The 18078-nt window shown below is 34.8% G+C and overlaps 1 protein-coding gene across 8 annotated transcripts in view; it reads left to right on the top strand.

The window, feature by feature from the left end:
- The window catches only part of HLTF (helicase like transcription factor), a 56013-nt gene extending 37935 nt beyond the window's left edge, over nt 1-18078 (top strand). For 2 of the 8 annotated variants that reach the window (XM_009239403.4, XM_054552821.2), the window contains exons 17-26: nt 97-232; nt 1999-2178; nt 5979-6103; nt 6601-6779; nt 8113-8238; nt 8575-8687; nt 9038-9218; nt 13237-13317; nt 15848-16019; nt 16856-18078. In XM_009239403.4, coding sequence (XP_009237678.2) covers nt 97-232; nt 1999-2178; nt 5979-6103; nt 6601-6779; nt 8113-8238; nt 8575-8687; nt 9038-9218; nt 13237-13317; nt 15848-16000 — 1274 coding nt within the window. In that variant the 3' untranslated portion in view covers nt 16001-16019; nt 16856-18078. Of the gene's footprint in view, nt 1-96; nt 233-1998; nt 2179-5978; nt 6104-6588; nt 6780-8112; nt 8239-8574; nt 8688-9037; nt 9219-13236; nt 13318-15847 lie in introns of all 8 variants that reach the window. The other 6 variants (XM_009239401.4, XM_063722268.1, XM_002814159.5 and 3 more) reach the window with 3 other exon arrangements.

The following is an 18078-nucleotide window of genomic DNA, read 5'->3' as shown; positions in this document are numbered from 1 at the left end:
CCCATTTTCAATTGTTGTCTTCTCTGATTGGGCCAAATAGATACTCTTATTGGATACTCTGGTTAAAGAGTTATAACAGTTTCCTGTTATTTCTAGGTACTCCAATCCAGAATTCTTTAAAGGACTTGTGGTCTCTTCTTTCCTTTTTAAAACTTAAACCATTTATTGATAGAGAATGGTGGCATAGAACAATACAGCGTCCTGTCACAATGGGAGATGAAGGAGGACTTAGGTAAGTAATTTCAGACAGTGATTAATATTAGTTACAAATAACTGTTAGTAGCTTGAACCAGTTGGCACTTCCTTTACTATTTTAACTTGACTCTTAACTTTTCCTTCTAAGAAGTGTTTATGGCTCAATGCCTTTGTCTTTCAGAACCTAGTGATGCTTGTTTGGAAAGACAAAGATTTCTAATTGTCAATAACTACCCTTCCCCTGTTTTGGCTAAACTGAAAGGAAAGACATAACTGTTTTTTGTGTGTTGCTAAGCCCCAAAGCCCCAAAACCAGCATTAACAGATTTAGCAGGAAACATTGTATATCCTTTGAGGATCTAATATGCATTAAGTTTTCATATCTTATATAGCTTTATTTATTTATTTATTTATTTGAGATGGAGTCTTGCTTTGTCGTCCATGCTGGAGGGCAGTGGCACGATCTTGGCTCACTGCAACCTCCACCTCTTGGGTTCAAGCGATTCTCCTGTCTCAGCCTCCCAAGTAGCTTGGATTACAGGTCTGCGCCAGCATGCCCCGCTAATTTTTGTATTTTTAGTAGAGATGGGGTTTCGCCATGTTGGCCAGGCTAATCTCAAACTTCTGACCTCAGGTTATCCTCTTGCCTCGACCTCCCAAAGTGCTGGGATTACAGGCATGAGCTACCACACCCAGCCTTACATAGCTTTATATAGTGAATGATGTGAGGTGCCATGACCTCAGCAAAAGTTATATAGGAAAGTTTTATGTGGTTGTTTCTGGTGGAGATAGATAAAAGTTGAGAACATAAATTAAAACTCAGTGACAGCCATTTTGCAAGATGTAGACCAATGTGGTTCAACTTTTTGGCCGAAGCACCAGTTTATAGACTGAAGATTTGAGATCCATTAGTGGGATATAAAATCATAAAGGTGGTAGCCAGCATTTAAAAAGACAGTGAAATAGAGAAGAGATTAATAAATATCAGAGTGCATGATACATAGTAAGTATTATTTTGTGAAATATTTGTTTCTTTTGTATGTGTTTGTATATTTTTGCTGGATAGAATAAAATGTGTTTCTTACTGTGAGTTATAGTGAAAAAGCTTCAAGAGCCACTAACCTAGTTGGCAGTACTATCCACTTGATTCCTCAAAACCAACTATTTAAACTCCAGAAAATTGTATTTATATTTCAATGTTGGGAAAAAACAAGAATTGATACGTCTCTTTTTTCCAGTACTGAGAAAGAAATGTAAAGATTGTGGAACCTGTAAAGCATTTTTCTGTGTTCTGAATTACCATATTATCTTTTTATTTTGGGGGCACTCATTACTTTATACAATTACTTATTTATATACTTTTGATTTTCATATTACAGAATGTAGTATCTTACCCATATTTGTATTCTTACAACGTTTAATTCAGTGCCTTGCACTTAATAGATACTTAGAATTTGAGTGTTGACTATTCGGTGATGGACTTGACAGGACAGTTGAGAAGTAAAAGAGTTAGTGATTGGAACAAAAATGGGGAGCAGAGCTTAAGAAAATAAGGACAGGATATAAAAAGATTAAACTATGATAGGTATTGAGGGGAAATTTCCATACATTTGTTTTAATAATTTTATTTTTGTAGAATACTTCTGTGATTATCAGATTGGTTAAAACCCCAAATAGGGGATTTTAAAAACACTTTTACAGAAGCTATAAAACAGTAACAAATTAAAATGTTCTGTTTTGTTCTTCTTGGATCAATTTATGTAGAAATTAAAAGTTACATAATTATTTGTTTTATTCTGATTAGGCGTTTACAGTCCCTAATTAAAAATATTACACTTAGAAGAACAAAGACAAGCAAAATTAAAGGAAAACCTGTTTTGGAGTTACCAGAACGTAAAGTATTTATTCAGCACATTACACTTTCAGATGAAGAGAGAAAGATTTATCAGTCTGTGAAAAATGAAGGCAGAGCCACTATTGGAAGGTATGGAGAAAGAAAGCCATGTTAAAAAATAGTTTCTGTTGACTTTGTTTCCCATTCACTGAATGACATTATTTAGGTGTGTTAGCAATAGTTTGAAGTATACTGAAAGATAATTTGCTCCTATGAATTACAGTGTTTTTTACAAATTAATAGTTAAAGTGAATGAAATAATAGTATAATTCACCAGGTAAGTAATTTTTTAAGTTAGGAAACAATTTAAAGCTTACTTTAAATGACAAGTTCTCAATTGCTAGCCAGAAGATTTTGCTTGCTTCTATTTCCAAAATCATATGGAAATCTGGGAATAGGAACTGATGAAATAGGTTTAACAAGAAGATTAAGGATTGGTAGAAGGTATGAAATTCTGGTCCAAGCAAGATCAGGTTTAATGTGAATGCCCATAGGGAACAGAATGAATAAGAGACAAGTGAAAGCAGAATAGGACTGTGAAAGGGGAATCTTCAAAACATAAAAACTTCAATGAGGTAGGTACAAAGCAGGTTTGATAGGAATTAGAGAGAGTGGGAAAGATTGTTCTAAGCAGCAGATTTCTGAGTTCAAAATCTTATTTCTTTTCATATTCATTCTTTCAACAAAAATTTATTAAGTGCCCACTGTGTGCCAGGCACTTATACCCATTGGGATACAGCAGAATAAAACAGACAAAAATGCCTGCACTCAAGGAACTTATATTTTAATGGGAAGAAACAGATAATTTAAAAACATGATTAAGTTTTAAGGAATAAAGCAACGAAAGGGGATGGGGAATGCCAAAGCTTTTTCAGTAGGGTATTAAGGAAGACCTCACTGAGAAGATGATATATAGGTAAAGATCTAAAGGTGATTGGGATTAAGGGGTGTTTCAGTCAGAAGGAAGAGCAAGTGTAGATGCTCCCAGTTGGGAGCACGCCTGGTGAGCTTGGAGAATAACAGAGAAGCAAGTGTGGCTGGATAGTATGAACGAGAGAAAATAGTCATGATATCAGAGATATATTGGAATGGGGGTATATAACGCATATGTCAAGGACTTTGGCTTTTACTTTTTATGACAGGAAACCTTAAAGGGTTTTGAGCCAGGAGAGGGACATAATCTGATTTATATTTTTAAAAGATCACTCTGGCTGCTGTGCTCAGATTTAGGTTATTTGAATAGGAATAAGGTCAGAAGTAGGGAGACCAGTGGCAGTCAAAGTAAGAGATGATGGTGGTTTTTACCATAGTAGTGATAAAGGGAGTGAAAAATGATTAGATTCTGTTAAATTGTGAACGTAGAACCAACAGAACTTGCTGGTTGATATGTTATGGTATGTGAAAGAGAGGAATCAAAGATAACTTCAATCCTTTTTTACCTGAATAACTGGAAGGTTGGAATTGCCGTTTACCAAGACAGGTCTATGGGAAGAGCAGAGGTTTTTTTAAGCTAAGATCAGAAGCTCAGTTTTGGACACATTGATCATAGGATGCCCGTGAATTTTCCAAGTAGAGATGTCAAATAATTAGTTGGATAGGAGAGTTGAGTTCAAAGTCACCTATGTGTGGATGGTAATTAAAGCCATGAGATCACCAAGGGAGTGAGTAAAGTGAAAGAGATCTGTGAAGACAGCAATGGCTGGTGAAATAGGAGGAAGCTTCTAATATTTAGCACATGGTAGGCACTCAAAAGAGATCTCTTAAATTGAAATGCTGAGTATCAGTAAGATATGACCATGCCAGGGAATAATTAGTGTTAGTAAAGGTTATTCTATTTGAAAAAGTTGAAAAAGATTAGCTTTATTGAAACTGTTCTCAGAAAATAAGTTATTTTTAAAGTATTCTTTTTAATAGGCTATATATTTACTAACATTTATTTAGCACTCACTAGGTGTTATACATTGATCTTAGTGCTTTAAATGTATTCACAGCAATCCTATTAGGTCAGTATAATTATTAACCACATCTTATAAGTGAGGAAACTGAGGCACAGAGCAGTTTAGGTGACTTACACTGTTGTCACACAGCTAGTGAGTGACAGGACTGATTAACTCTGGCAGTCTGGTTTAGAGCTTGTAAGTTTAATCTTTGTATTATTTTGCCTATTCCTTGCATTCTTCAATATTCAGAAGTGTTTGTTGCCATAATACTACCAGTACTAATACTAGCAACAGATTCATGTATAGCACTTAATATAGTCCAGGCACTATTTTAAATACTTTACGTGTATTAAATTAAATAATAGTAGTTGTATGAGGTAGGTACTTTTACAATGCCACTGTTAGAACTGAGGAAGCTCAAGACATAGGTTAAGCAACCTGTCCAAGGTTACATAATTAAATTGGCACAGCCAGGTTTTGAATTCATGACCAGCTAGCTCTAAAAATTTGTACTCTTAGCCGTTAGGCTATATTTCTTCTGTTGCCTTAAAATACTTAAATATCAGATGGCCTGGTTATATAATTTTTGAATCACCCATTTCCTTAAGAATCTATGTTGTCATTGTACCACTGTATTGTATAGAATGTTTCTGTGGGGAAGCCTGTTTTTTTTTTTTTTTTTTTTTTCCCTCTGAAGTTCAGCAACTTCTCTGTTGACTTTCCCTGGGACATGTGATATTATTTAAATCCTTAGATTCCAGGCTTTTCTCCCCTTCTCTTTCCTGGAAAGCTTTCTTTAAATATTGTTTTCTGTTCCATTATTTTATTTCTCTCTGTGTATGTTAGATGTCTTTTATCTGTGTTCCATAGGTATCATTTTATTTCTGATCTTTTACATTTTTTTGTTTAATTTTGATTTTCTCAATCCTGTTTCCTACATCCTTTTCTGTGTTTTTATCAGTGACTAGTCTTTTTTTATATTGGCTTATATTGGTTTCAGTGTGACTTTCATTTCTCTGATGATTCACTGTTTTCTTTCACTTTCTTGAGCCATACCAGCTCATCTTTCATCTCTTCATGTTCTCTTGCCATATTTTTTCAAAGCTCTTTGTCTTTGCTTTAAGATTTTTTTTTTTTTTTTTTGGAGGAGTTGTTTTATTGAGTGGTGTTAAATTGTGACAGTATCCTTGGTCATAATTTTTATTTGCTCTGTGGCAACATTTTTCTGCTGAGTTTTCTTTCACTGCCATGTGTCCCCTACCTTTGCTCTCTGCTGATTATTACTTATATTTGAATATCTTGAGTTCTTCTTGGACTAGCTATTTGCTAGTCTAGATGTACAAAAGGGAAAGGTCACAATCATGTCCCAGATCAGCAGGAAATAACCCAATTTACTTAAGACTCAGGGTTACATGTTGAGTTACTTTAGGTTTTATTAGTACACATAAACAGAGATCAGAAACTTTAGGGGTGCTTGGAGTGTAGAGTGCTGTGCCCGTAGTCTTTTTCTGAAAACACAGTGCACCTGTATGTTTCTGTATTCAATTTACCTTCCCTTTTTTTTTGATATAAATTTCTCCATGGAAGCTCAAGTCACCAAGCATGCACCCTGTTCCTGTTTCTGCACATGAGAGGTATTGATTTTCCCCTCAGGGCATGCCATCCATTTTAAAGAATTGTGTTTTGGCAGCTCTGTTTGAGATCTGCAGTCATCCTTCTCAGCATCTTCCTATCTGACTTACACTGCAATTGGCAGCCATTTCTCATATATTGTACCTTATTGTTATAGATCTCTCTTGGTTTTATTAGAGTTTGCTTTCCTGCTTTTCATTCTTGTTTTGGAGTAATTTCTAGAGAAGAAAAGAAAAATGCCATTTTACTCTGCTGTTTTAGAATAAGAAGTTATTATTGTTTAGTGGACTTAATAATATTTGACATTTTAATCTCTAGGTATTTTAATGAAGGGACTGTCCTGGCACATTATGCAGATGTCCTGGGTCTTTTGCTTAGATTGCGGCAAATGTGTTGCCATACTTACCTTCTTACAAATGCAGTGTCTTCCAATGGCCCCTCAGGTAGGTAAATTTGATTGCTTCATATCATTGTATTTGTCAGAGATACTTAAATAAGAGTGATAATTTTTTTTTATGTGGCATACATTTAGTTTATTTTGTTCTGTCAAATGGAGATTGCTTTTAGTGTGAGACTCAGCTAGGAATACATTCAATAATTTTTTTACCAATGAAATGGAATTATAATGAGGTCTTTCCAGGAATTCCAGTGATAGATACCCTTTGATGAAAGATTCATATTGGATCTGCCTTTTATTGTGTGCTGGTATGTTATTATCATGTTATAATGATGCTTCTCTATGAGGTATATTACGTGAGTTGGCTACTATTTTGGCTTCTGAACGTTTCTTAAATTTCAAATTTAAATTATGCTTTTTGCCTATGACAGAAAATGATGAGAGACTTTCCCTACTGGCAAGCGAAACTTTTCCTTATAAGATAGATTAACTTGTCATATTACAAACCTTGCTCTGAAATTAATTTTTCAGCCTTTTCTCTAGGAAATGATACACCTGAAGAACTGAGAAAGAAGTTAATAAGGAAGATGAAGTTAATTCTGAGCTCAGGTTCAGATGAAGAATGTGCAATTTGCCTGGATTCTTTAACAGTTCCTGTGATAACACATTGTGCACATGTATTTTGTAAACCCTGTATTTGCCAAGTCATTCAGAATGAGCAGGTTAGTTTTTTGCTCAGTAGAGGTTCAGTGTTTGATAGAGTGGCATACCTGTCTTTAATATAATAAAAGATAGTATGTGGAGTTTTGCACTTGGATTTAATAATATACCTTTGATAGTTAATTATTCCAGTATTTTAATAGGTGATATATTTCTCCTAATGCAACACTTGCAACATAAAAAGATGTTCACAGTCAATATCTTAATTCCGCTGTTTATATCATTGCTGTTCAATAAATGGATTGATAATGTGAGACACAAAGATAATTTTAAGTTTTCTAGTAGTCATACTCTTAAGTAAAAAGAAACATTAAGCTAATTTTAATACATTTGTATTTAACCCAATATATCTAAAATATAAAAAGTATTAATGTGATGTGCTTTTTACAAAAAACTAAATCTTCAGAATTTGGTGGTGGTGTATACTTATAGCACACCTCAATTTGGCTTAGCCACATTTCAAGGACTTAATTGCCCCATGCGATTATTGGCTATTGTGTTGGATAAGGTAGGTCTAGATTCTTTTATGTGGTAGAATTTTTTTGAAGTTGACTAGTCTGTTAAGCATTCATTCAGCTGGGGTAGAATTTTTTTTAACATTTTAAATTGATATATAACATATGTAGAAAAAATGTATAAATTCATGATTAAATAGCTCAGTGAATTATGAGGTAAACATATTCCTGTATCTGCTGCCTAGGTCCCCTTGTGGCCCCTCCCAATCATTTACCCTCTCCCTCTTCCCCAAAAGTAACCGTTACACTGTATGGACTTTTAAATAATTTTAGCTTCCGAATTATTTTATTGTAATGGTGTTTTATATATAGTTATTTAAGATATAATCTTATTTTATTAGCAGGTTCAAATGGGTACAACAGATGTTGCTTTGGAATAAACTTGATAGGATTTAACAGATCCTAGTAGCTTTATAAGCTATTATAAGCTTTATAAGCTTAATAGCTTTATAAGCCATTAAGATGGATTTTTTTTTAAAGAATAGTACTAAATAGTGTAGCTGTATTGTATTTAGGTTCAATAAATTGTTATTCATGGATTTTTTTTTTAAACTTGCTTACAATGTTATAATATTTAGTTTCTTGCTCTTGCTTCTAGCTAGTCCAGATCACATACTTTTGCTCCCTCCTTTATCCATTCTACTTACCACATTATGTCTGGAGTTCAGCATGTTCGGATGTCTCTTAAATGGATGAAATCTATTAAAAGGTTTAATAAAATGTTAGCTATGAGATTTTAGCATACATTTAAAAATTTTTAGGCATATTTATGTTTGTTCTTCTGTTAAGTGTTGCTCATACTTCGTTCTTTCTTATATAGCCACATGCTAAATGCCCTTTATGCAGAAATGATATACATGAAGATAATTTATTAGAATGTCCTCCGGAAGAATTAGCACGTGACAGTGAGAAAAAGTCTGATATGGAATGGACATCCAGTTCAAAGGTGAAGTACTCATGTGCAAATATTTGAGTATTTGTTTTACCTTTATATAAGGAAATATACACAGTATATCAAAATCATAATTCTGCTTTCATTCCTGTCATTTTAGTGTTCTGTTGTTGACCACTGGCTTTTTATTTTTAGTGGTGAATTTGAGAGGAAATAGAATGGGTTCAGATTATTAGAGTGTTCTTTCAGTCTTAATTTTTTGTTTTAAATGAGTAGTCTTTTGCATTTTAGGGAAATAACATTTCAGGACCTTTTCTTTATGATAAAAACTTTTAGACTAATTTTACTGATTTACAATGAAATCTAATGGACATCTTAATATTTTTTCAGATTAATGCGCTAATGCACGCATTGACTGACTTAAGAAAGAAGAATCCCAACATAAAAAGTTTGGTTGTTTCTCAGTTTACAACATTCCTGTCTTTAATAGAAATACCACTTAAGTAAGTTCCACAGTGTTTTTCACTTTCAGTAAAAGGATTTTATATAATTGTATTGATTTGGATAGCAAAAAAAAAAACTTAATTTGTTTTGCCAGTTTTAGTCATTTTATCTGAAAGATACTCAGAGTCACAATAGAGAATACTTCCTGACAGCACAGGAATTTAAAGATTAAGTCCTGAATTTATCAGAAAATGACTGACTCAGTGCCTAGCGTATTAATCAGTGTTCAGTAAACATTTGTTAAATAAATGAGTGAAAGAATTTATTGAAGAGATTTGTAGTTACTTAACTTTGTTTTATTTTTATAATAATAGTGTTTGTTACTTGTCTCTTTTCTTCCCCCCATTAGAGCCTCTGGATTTGTGTTTACTCGTTTGGATGGTTCCATGGCCCAAAAGAAAAGAGTCGAATCAATTCAGTGTTTTCAAAACACTGAAGCAGGATCTCCAACTATAATGCTTCTGTCCTTAAAAGCAGGTGGAGTTGGTTTGAATCTGTCTGCAGCTTCTCGAGTGTTTTTAATGGATCCAGTAAGTAGTTTTGTAAATTTTTTCAGAATCTTAGTACTTCTTTCGAAAAAATAAGACAAAAAACTATATGGTAAATACCTTCATAGTTATAATTAACTGTGAAAATTCTTAGGTAAACTTTAGAAATAGATAACAAAAACTTAGTAAATGTGGATTAAGAGCTTTCTCTTAAGCACTTTACTGAAATCCTCACAACATCCTTATGAGGTAGATACCATTATTAAATGCTCTGTTTTGGCCAGGTGCTGTGGCACATGCCTGTAATTCCAGCATTTTGGGAGGCCAAGGTGAATGGATTGCCTGAGCTCAGGAGTTTGAGAGCAGCCTGGGCAACATGGCAAAACCCCATCTCTACAAAAAAAGTACCAGAAAAGTTACTCTGGTGTGGTGGTTTGTGCTTGTAGTCCCAGCTACTTGCAGGGCTAAGTCGGAAAGATTGATTGCTTGGGCCCAGGAGGTTGAAGTTTCAGTGAGCCATGTTCCTGTCACTGCACTCCAGCCTGGGTGACAGAGCAAGAAACCGTCTCTGAAAGAAAAAAAGAAAAAAAATGCTCTGTTTTACTGAAGAGGCAACTGAAGCACAGAAAAGTAAATAATGTGCCCAGTATCACACAGTTAGTAATAGGCAAAACCAGAATCATAGTCCATGTAAATATTTAAGTACTATTATGCTATGCTATTCTACTTTTCTTCTATAATAAATATTAACCGTAATGCTTTTTAGGGTAGTGGTTCATTCAGCCAACAAATAATGAGATCCTGCTTTGCGTCAGTTGTTATAGGCACTGGGAATCTAACTATAAACAAGATAGACAAAATGATTACCATCACGGTTCTAGTGGTCTTAAGCTTTAATGTGCATAAGAATTAGGTAAAATGCAATTTCCTTTGCATTCAACTTAGAGACTTAGGAGTTCTAGGATTAGATCCAGGAAGCTGCATTTTTAGCATGTATCATAGCTGATTGAGGTACAGGTGGTCTAGGATCACAATTTGAGAAACAAATGATCATTAATGGAATGTTCTGAGTACGTTTTAATGCCTAATATAGTGCAGTCAATTGTGGTTGTGTAGTATAGGCATGAAGGTAGAACAGAGGCTAAAATTCACTTTGAACTTTACTCACCAAGCTGTGTGACCTGGATGTGCATTCACATAGGAGCATGTTTTTCTACATGTACAAATGGGCTGTTTGGCCTGAAAGGACCTTGGACTAATTCAGTTTCTAATTTGCACTGGGTACTATGTGGGCTAAAGGCAACCCTCTGCTGTTTCTGTGCATTCCGACTTAAGATTTGTGGTTGTAACTTGTTGCCTGAAACGCAGAAGATTTTTAACATGTAGGAATTCTACTGAGATACATGTAGGAATTCTACTGAGATATAAATTTTAGTTACTTGGGTGAGGCTACCTTGTTAATGCATATATGTTTACTCAGGCTTCCTTTTTCCTCCCTCAACTGAGGGTATCCTTCTCAGTAAGATTATAACTAGGGTCATCATACTTAGGCCTTCATGGGTGAATATCATGGATATGGTATGGTCTGTTGTATTTTCTTTCGTTTTTTTTTGAGACGGAGTCTTGCTCTGTTGCCCATGCTGGAGTGTAGTGGCACAATCTTGGCTCACTGCAACCTCCACCTCCTGGGTTCAAGTGGTTCTCTGCCTCAGCCTCCTCAGTAGCTGGGATTACAGGCACCTGCCACCACGCCTGGCTAATTTTTGCATTTTTAGTAGAGATGGGGTTTTACCATGTTGGCCAGGCTGGTCTTGAACTCCTGACCTCGTGATCCACCTGCCTCGGCCTCCCAAAGTGCTGGGATTACAGGTGTGAGCCACCGCGCCCAGCCAGTCTGTTGTATTTTCTTGCCTTAATACTGTGGATGAAGTTTGAAATCTTTGTTGGCAGTATTTTATGGCTACTATACAAAAATATTTGTAACTATAGATTGTTGAATATTAATTAATCCAGTGATAATTCTAGAAGCTGATTTTTAGAACAAATCCCAAATTTTTTCTTGCTTATAATCTTAGTACCAAAGAGGTTAATACCAAAATAATTAGTATTAAAAAGTTGATCAGAGACTGAACGTGTTAACAGTTTTTAAAAATTTACAGAACGTTTTAGCAGTTCTATAGTAAGTTGAGTGTTCTTCATTGAACATATCAAGCTTTCCAGTGTTGTTTCTAACTTAAAAGTCAGGTCCGAGAAACATAATGATTCAATAAAAAAATAAAAATTTGCTCATGAAAGTCTTTTACCTTTAAATTTTTTTTTCTTTTTTTAAGAGACAGGGTCTTCCTCTTTTGCCCAGGCTGGTCTCAAACTCCTGAGCTGAAGCAATCCTCCCTCAGCCTCTTGAGTAGCTGGGATTACAGGCATATGGCACTGTGCCCAGCTTTCTTTTACCTTTTCATGGAACATTGTATAAGTATTGGGGTAATATGGCCTGGCGCAGAGGCTTACGCCCGTAATCCCAGCACTTTGTGGGAGGACGAGGCGGGCGGATCATCCGGTCAAGAGATCGAGACCATCTTGGCCAACATGGTGAAACCCCGTCTCTACTAAAAATACAAAAATTAGCTGGGCATGGTGGCAAGCGCCTATAATCCCAGCTACTTGGGAGGCTGAGGCAAGAGAATTGCTTGAACCCAGGAGGTGGAGGTTGCAGTGAGCTGAGATCATGCCACTGCACTCCAGCCTGGTGACAGAGCGAGAGTCCATCTCAAAAAAAAAAAAAGGAAACCTCATAGTTTTAATTTAAAATTTAATGATCCTTATCCAAACAATTCATGATACTATTTAAAAACCACTTACCAGAGTTCTATATCTTTTTGGTTCTTCTTCCCTTTTCATTGTTGCACCATTCATTTTATTGTTGTTGTTGTTGTTGTTGTTTTTGAGATGGAGTCTCGCTCTGTCGCCCAGGCTGGAGTGCAGTGGCACGATCTCGGCTCACTGCCAGCTCCGCCTCCTGGGTTCACGCCATTCTCCTGCCTCAGCCTCCCGAGTAGCTGGGACTACAGGCGCCCGCCACCACGCCCGGCTAATTTTTTGTATTTTTAGTAGAGACGGGGTTTCACCGTGTTAGCCAGGATGGTCTCGATCTCCTGAACTCGTGATCTGCCCGCCTCGGCCTCCCAAAGTGCTGGGATTACAGGCGTGAGCCACCGTGCCCGACCCATCATTTTATTCTTTAGCTTAAAACAGTTCTCATGATCATGTCTGTGTTAATTAGCTAATGGTACTTTTTTAGCTCAGCTTTAAAGTCAAACTAACTTCAAATACTGATACAGAAAATTGCATCAACAAAAAAATAATTTTTAGGATTTACTGACTCTTAAAACCCTTTTTTTTTTTTGAGACGGAGTCTCGCTGTCGCCCAGGCTGGAGTGCAGTGGCGCGATCTCGGCTCACTGCAGGCTCCGCCCCCCGGGGTTCACGCCATTCTCCTGCCTCAGCCTCCTGAGTAGCTGGGACTACAGGCGCCCACCACTTCGCCCGGCTAATTTTTTGTATTTTTAGTAGAGACGGGGTTTCACTGTGTTAGCCAGGAGAAACCTTTTTTTTATACTTTTATTTTATGAACAGAGGAAAGTGAAAGAAAACCAGAAAAGGGGGAGAAAACTTTTTTATAAATAGGCCCAAGAATTGTGTCTTTTCTCATATAAATTAAGTCATTTAAGAGGATATATAACCTTTTTCTGCTGTTAAGCACACATAGATTCTTTTAAAAATGAAAAAAAAAATTAATCAACAAATACTTATTTTGGGTGCTGATACATATGTCGGGGCCTGTATTAGGTATTAGAAGTAGTAGTATGGGGAGGATGCCTATCATCATAGTGATTGGGAGGGTGGATTTTTCCCCCAGAGTATTTGTGATGTTAGTATCTGACTTCAGGCAGAAAACTTTCAGTCAGAAAAAGATGAATGAATACTAGTGAAATGAAAGGACAAATGCAAAACACTCAAAGATCAGGGCAGTAATAAAGCAACTCGTCCATGTTCTTGTTAGGCCTGGAATCCTGCTGCTGAAGATCAGTGCTTTGACAGATGCCATAGACTTGGCCAGAAGCAAGAAGTTATCATCACAAAAGTGAGTTTTTAAACAAACTATTTTAAGACTAGGTTGATACAGTTTTTACAATTAAGCAAGTAATGCATGAATATATTATTATAATGATTGAGTGTAATTATGCAGAGCAAAATGTAAGTCACCTTTTCCTCCTTCATCAATAATTTAATATATGCTGTTTAAGGGGCCTTTCTCTGCACCTACATTTATAGTTATGTGTACATCTCCTTAAAAACATTCTTTTAAAGATAAATGGAATTATACTTTATTCTACAACATATTCGTTTCCTTAAAACTATACATTGGAGACCACCTCATAAGTACATTTAGATGAACACATTTTTTTAAATAGTGGTAAAATACAAAATTTACCATTTTGAAGTATACAGTTTAGATGCATTAAGTACATTCATGTTGTTGTGCAACAGCCATCACAATCATCCATCTCCAGAACTTTTTCATCATCTTAAACTGAAACTGTGTATCCATTAAATAATAACTTCCCATTCCTCTCCCCCCAGCCCCTGGCAACTACCATTCTACTTTCTTTCTCTGAATTTGACTACTCTACAAAACCATATAGAAGTTTTTTGCTAATAAAAACAGTGCCATAATGAGCATTATTATATATAAATCTTTTCACATAGATGCAAGTAATTCTTTGGGATAAGTTAAGAAAACTAGAATTCTGGATTTAGAATTTTTATTAACTATCGAGTTGGTTTCAAAATAGGATTTATATGAAAATTGTTAATTTATGCTTCTGTGGCCAAAAAAGTGCTGTTCTAATTTGCATTTACCTAAAAACTTGAGTATATTTCACATACCTTGTTTATTAACATTTTTTCTGTGAATTATTTATATCTTCTGTCCAGTTCCCATAGTTATGGTACAAATAGTTTTATAGTATAAAGGACTCCCTGATACAGTCTGACTTTAAATCTTTTGTTTATGTATGTTGAAAATGGTTTATCCCATACTCTTCCTTGTGTTTAAACTGCATTTTTTTGGTCATGAAAAAGCTTTAAAATTTTTATGATTTAAAACGTCAGCCTTTTTTATACGTTCTAGGTTTTAAGGTCTTACCTAGGACAGAAGGCTTGATTTTCACATTTTTTCAACTATTCTGTATTCTGGTTCTTTTGGAAGATTTTATTTTTTGTTTTATGATTTGTGACATGAGTCTAAGCTTATTCTTTTATCAGATGAAGAACGATTTGTTCTGTCACATCATTTTTTTTCTTTGAAAATTCCAACTCTTTCCCTACTAACTAGTATGAAATGTCACTTTCATCATAAACTAATTTATATATATTACTTGGGTCTTTTTCTAGACTATTCTGTTCCATTGATCTCTTTTCCTTTTCTTAGGGCAGTATTACTCTTATAACAACTATGGTTTCCTAAAGTAAGTTTTGATACCTGATAGGGTAAAATGTTCTGATTACCCTTTTTGAAAATTGTATTGGTGGTTATTATTATTACTCTTGAATTGAACTTTAGGTTTTGGTTATAAAATCCCATTTAAGATATCTTGTTTGAGATTTATTGAATTTATTATTACTTTCGAGAACTATCTTTCTTTATAAATAAGGAATGTTTCCATACAGGAACATAGTATCTCTTCTCCATTTATGTAGCTCTTATATGTATTTCAGTAAAATTTTATTATATAGCTTCAGTTATTGCAGTAATTGAGTCTTTTTAAACAATATTAAATAGTAGCAGATAGTGACCATTCTTGACTTGTTTCTGTTTTGTTGAGAATACTTTTATTGTTTCACATTAAATATGTAAGGTTGAGACATTCATTCCCAGTTAGGGTATTTTAAAATCAAGTTTTTATCAGGAATGAGATGATCACGTTTTATTTTTCTCTTTGTTAGTGTTGTGAATTATACTAAAGATTCATTCTTGAATTTCTGGGAATGGCCTTTTTTTTTTTTTTTTTTTTTTTTGAAACGGAGTCTCGCTCTGTCACCCAGGCTGGAGTGCAGTGGCGCAATCTCGGCTCACTGCAAGCTCCACCTCCCAGGTTCACACCATTCTCCTGCCTCAGCCTCCCGAGTAACTGGGACAACAGGCGCCCGCCACCATGCCTGGCTAATTTTTTCTATTTTTTAGTAGAGATGGGGTTTCACCGTGTTAGCCAGGATGGTCTCGATCTCCTGACCTCGTGATCTGCCCACCTCGGCCTCCCAAAGTGCTGGAATTACAGGCGTGAGCCACCATGCCCGGTCGGAATGGCCTTTTTAATACAATGCTGAAGTCATTTTGCCAGAGTTGCTTATATAGTTTGCTTTTTTTTCTTTATTGCTTTGCCTATCTTGTGATCTGTAACTTCTATTTGTACAGCCATATTCTTTATATAAGAAAACCATATTGGGTAAGGAAAGCAAAGCTCAGTTCTATTAAATAGTTATTATAGTTTGGTGCAAAAGTAATTGCGGTTTTTGCCATGAGGCAAATCTTTCATTTAGTTTTTTTAATAAAGATTTGAAATACTATGCCTTAAAAACTACTTAATTTAACTTTTTTTTTCTTTTTAAAGTTCATTGTAAAGGACTCTGTTGAAGAAAATATGCTGAAAATACAAAACAAAAAGAGAGAACTTGCAGCAGGAGCCTTTGGAACTAAAAAACCAAATGCTGATGAAATGAAACAAGCCAAAATTAATGAAATCAGAACATTAATTGATTTATAATTTGTGGGATTTTAGTAAGGTCAGTTTGATTGGATACTTCAGTTTTAGAAATGAGAAAAATACAGTTTTAGAAATGAGATCTAGAGAACATGTCTTCTAAAAGGGGCATATTTTGTATTAGTGAAGCAGTATTACTGACACAATTTTATTTCTTCTATATACGAACCTATTTTTAATGAAACTTCAAATAGCAATAAGTTCTGTTATATACTGTGGCCTGAAATAATTTGAGAAAAAAGGTTACTTTGTTATATTCAGCTTTTCATAGTATCTATGCTGAGTATTTTCATGTATCTTCCAAGTACTCCTTTTTCGTATTTCAAATAAGGTCAGACCTTTTATACTTTTGACCATAGTTATTTTCTACGTTGGACACTTAGTTATTTACCAAAGCCTCCAATTTGTGATGCAGTGCTTGTAGTCCTTGTAAACAATGTATACAGACTATACAAGAATTAATTTTATTGGGCTTTCAAAAACGGTATTTGCGTTCCAGAACCAAATCTTAAATGAGACCAAAGTCCAGGTTAGCACAGGTTTTTATTTTTCCTACAGCTACATTGAGATATAGTTCACATAAGTGACTTGGAGTTTTATGTTCATGAAAAAATTAGGGATTATGTTGAGTACTATTTTTTCCATTTTAGTTAAGTAGTACTACACTCATTGTTTAAATGTAACTTGCTGTGTCTAAGGTGTAAATATAGTCTGTGGGAGTGAGAGGCAAACCAATCCTACCCAATTTGATTTGTATATTTTAAATTATGGAACTGCTAAATAGATATTTCTATAAACAGATAATTTTTATTTATGTAGCTTTTTTTGGAAGTAACTTTATAAATTTTTATAATTCAGAAGACTACTATATGTGAGAGGCGTGATATCTGGATGGAAGTTGGGCTGGATGATCTCCAAAGTCGTTTCAACTCTTAAAGACATCTTAATCCTGAATGTAAACAATTGTTATGTGTTTAGAATCAGAATTTGATTTTGAACTTGAGTAATTCATCCTTACAGCTATCTATAGAATTGGTCATCTTTTTTCTTTTCTTTTTTTCTTTTTTGTTAATAAGCAAATTTATTTGCTGCAGAATTTGGGTTGACTCCTGAGCATATTTAAAACAAAGAAGCTAGAAATTTAGCAGTCAGATTAGGTAGGTGGTTTTATTTCAAAGAGAAACTTTAATCCAAAGAAAGATTAATTACTCTAACAAGAGAAGCTTCATGTCTGATGATACAGATTTAAGAATACCTGAGACTTAAGAGTGTTGGAAGTCATTTGATAGATGAGATTGGAGACAATGCTGTGTTATAGGGCACACATTGAAGGTATATGCCAAATCTCTCACCAGCTAAGTCCTTTTCTCCCTGTGCCCTGTTTTCTTGCTCAAAGGGAACAGTGAATTAGCCAGCTAGAATCTTTCTGGTCCCTTTTTGAGGAGGTAGCAGGTAAGGAAAGGGCGGATTATCATCAAAACCAAGACCGTTCTGCAGGGATGATAGTGGAATAATAATGTGGGATTAGCCCACTAGCATTAGGAGCAGTAGGGAAGTTACCTGGTAGATCAAGCATTACACACAAAAAATCAAGTTGATCAGAGTATGGGTTCTCCATATAGCAATACTTCAGTGAGATTAAGTATAAACAGTTTTTGGCAAAAAACAACACAATCTATTCTTCCTGCTTACAAAGACAAAGCCTTACAAACTCACTATGAAGGGAAAGGGAGGACAGCTTGCTTCTTTGCCCAGACATTTACAAAGTTGTTTTTAAAACACACTCATAAGTTTGGCAAGTTGTTTAAAAAATGTCTTTTTGTTTTGTACAGTTCCGTTAGATGTTGTTAAATTTTAAAAGTTTAATTTAAAAAATTTAATTTGTCCTTCCTAAGAAGGATAAATATATAAAAAAGCCACTGGAATGAAAACTTCCTATATGCTATGCTGTTGTCTTATTATTATATAGAAAAATAACTTTAGAAAAATATTGAAGACATTGTATTACCACTTGTGATTCAAACAATTTTGTGGTTAAAACTGGATTTTAAATTTAAAAATCAATAAAAATTTCAAATGTT

The sequence above is a fragment of the Pongo abelii genome, chromosome 2, assembly GCF_028885655.2.
Source record: "Pongo abelii isolate AG06213 chromosome 2, NHGRI_mPonAbe1-v2.0_pri, whole genome shotgun sequence".
NCBI classification, from domain to species: Eukaryota; Metazoa; Chordata; class Mammalia; order Primates; family Hominidae; genus Pongo; species Pongo abelii.
The sequence above is the reverse complement of the archived record's forward strand: the minus strand, read 5'-3'. Positions and strand labels throughout refer to the sequence as shown.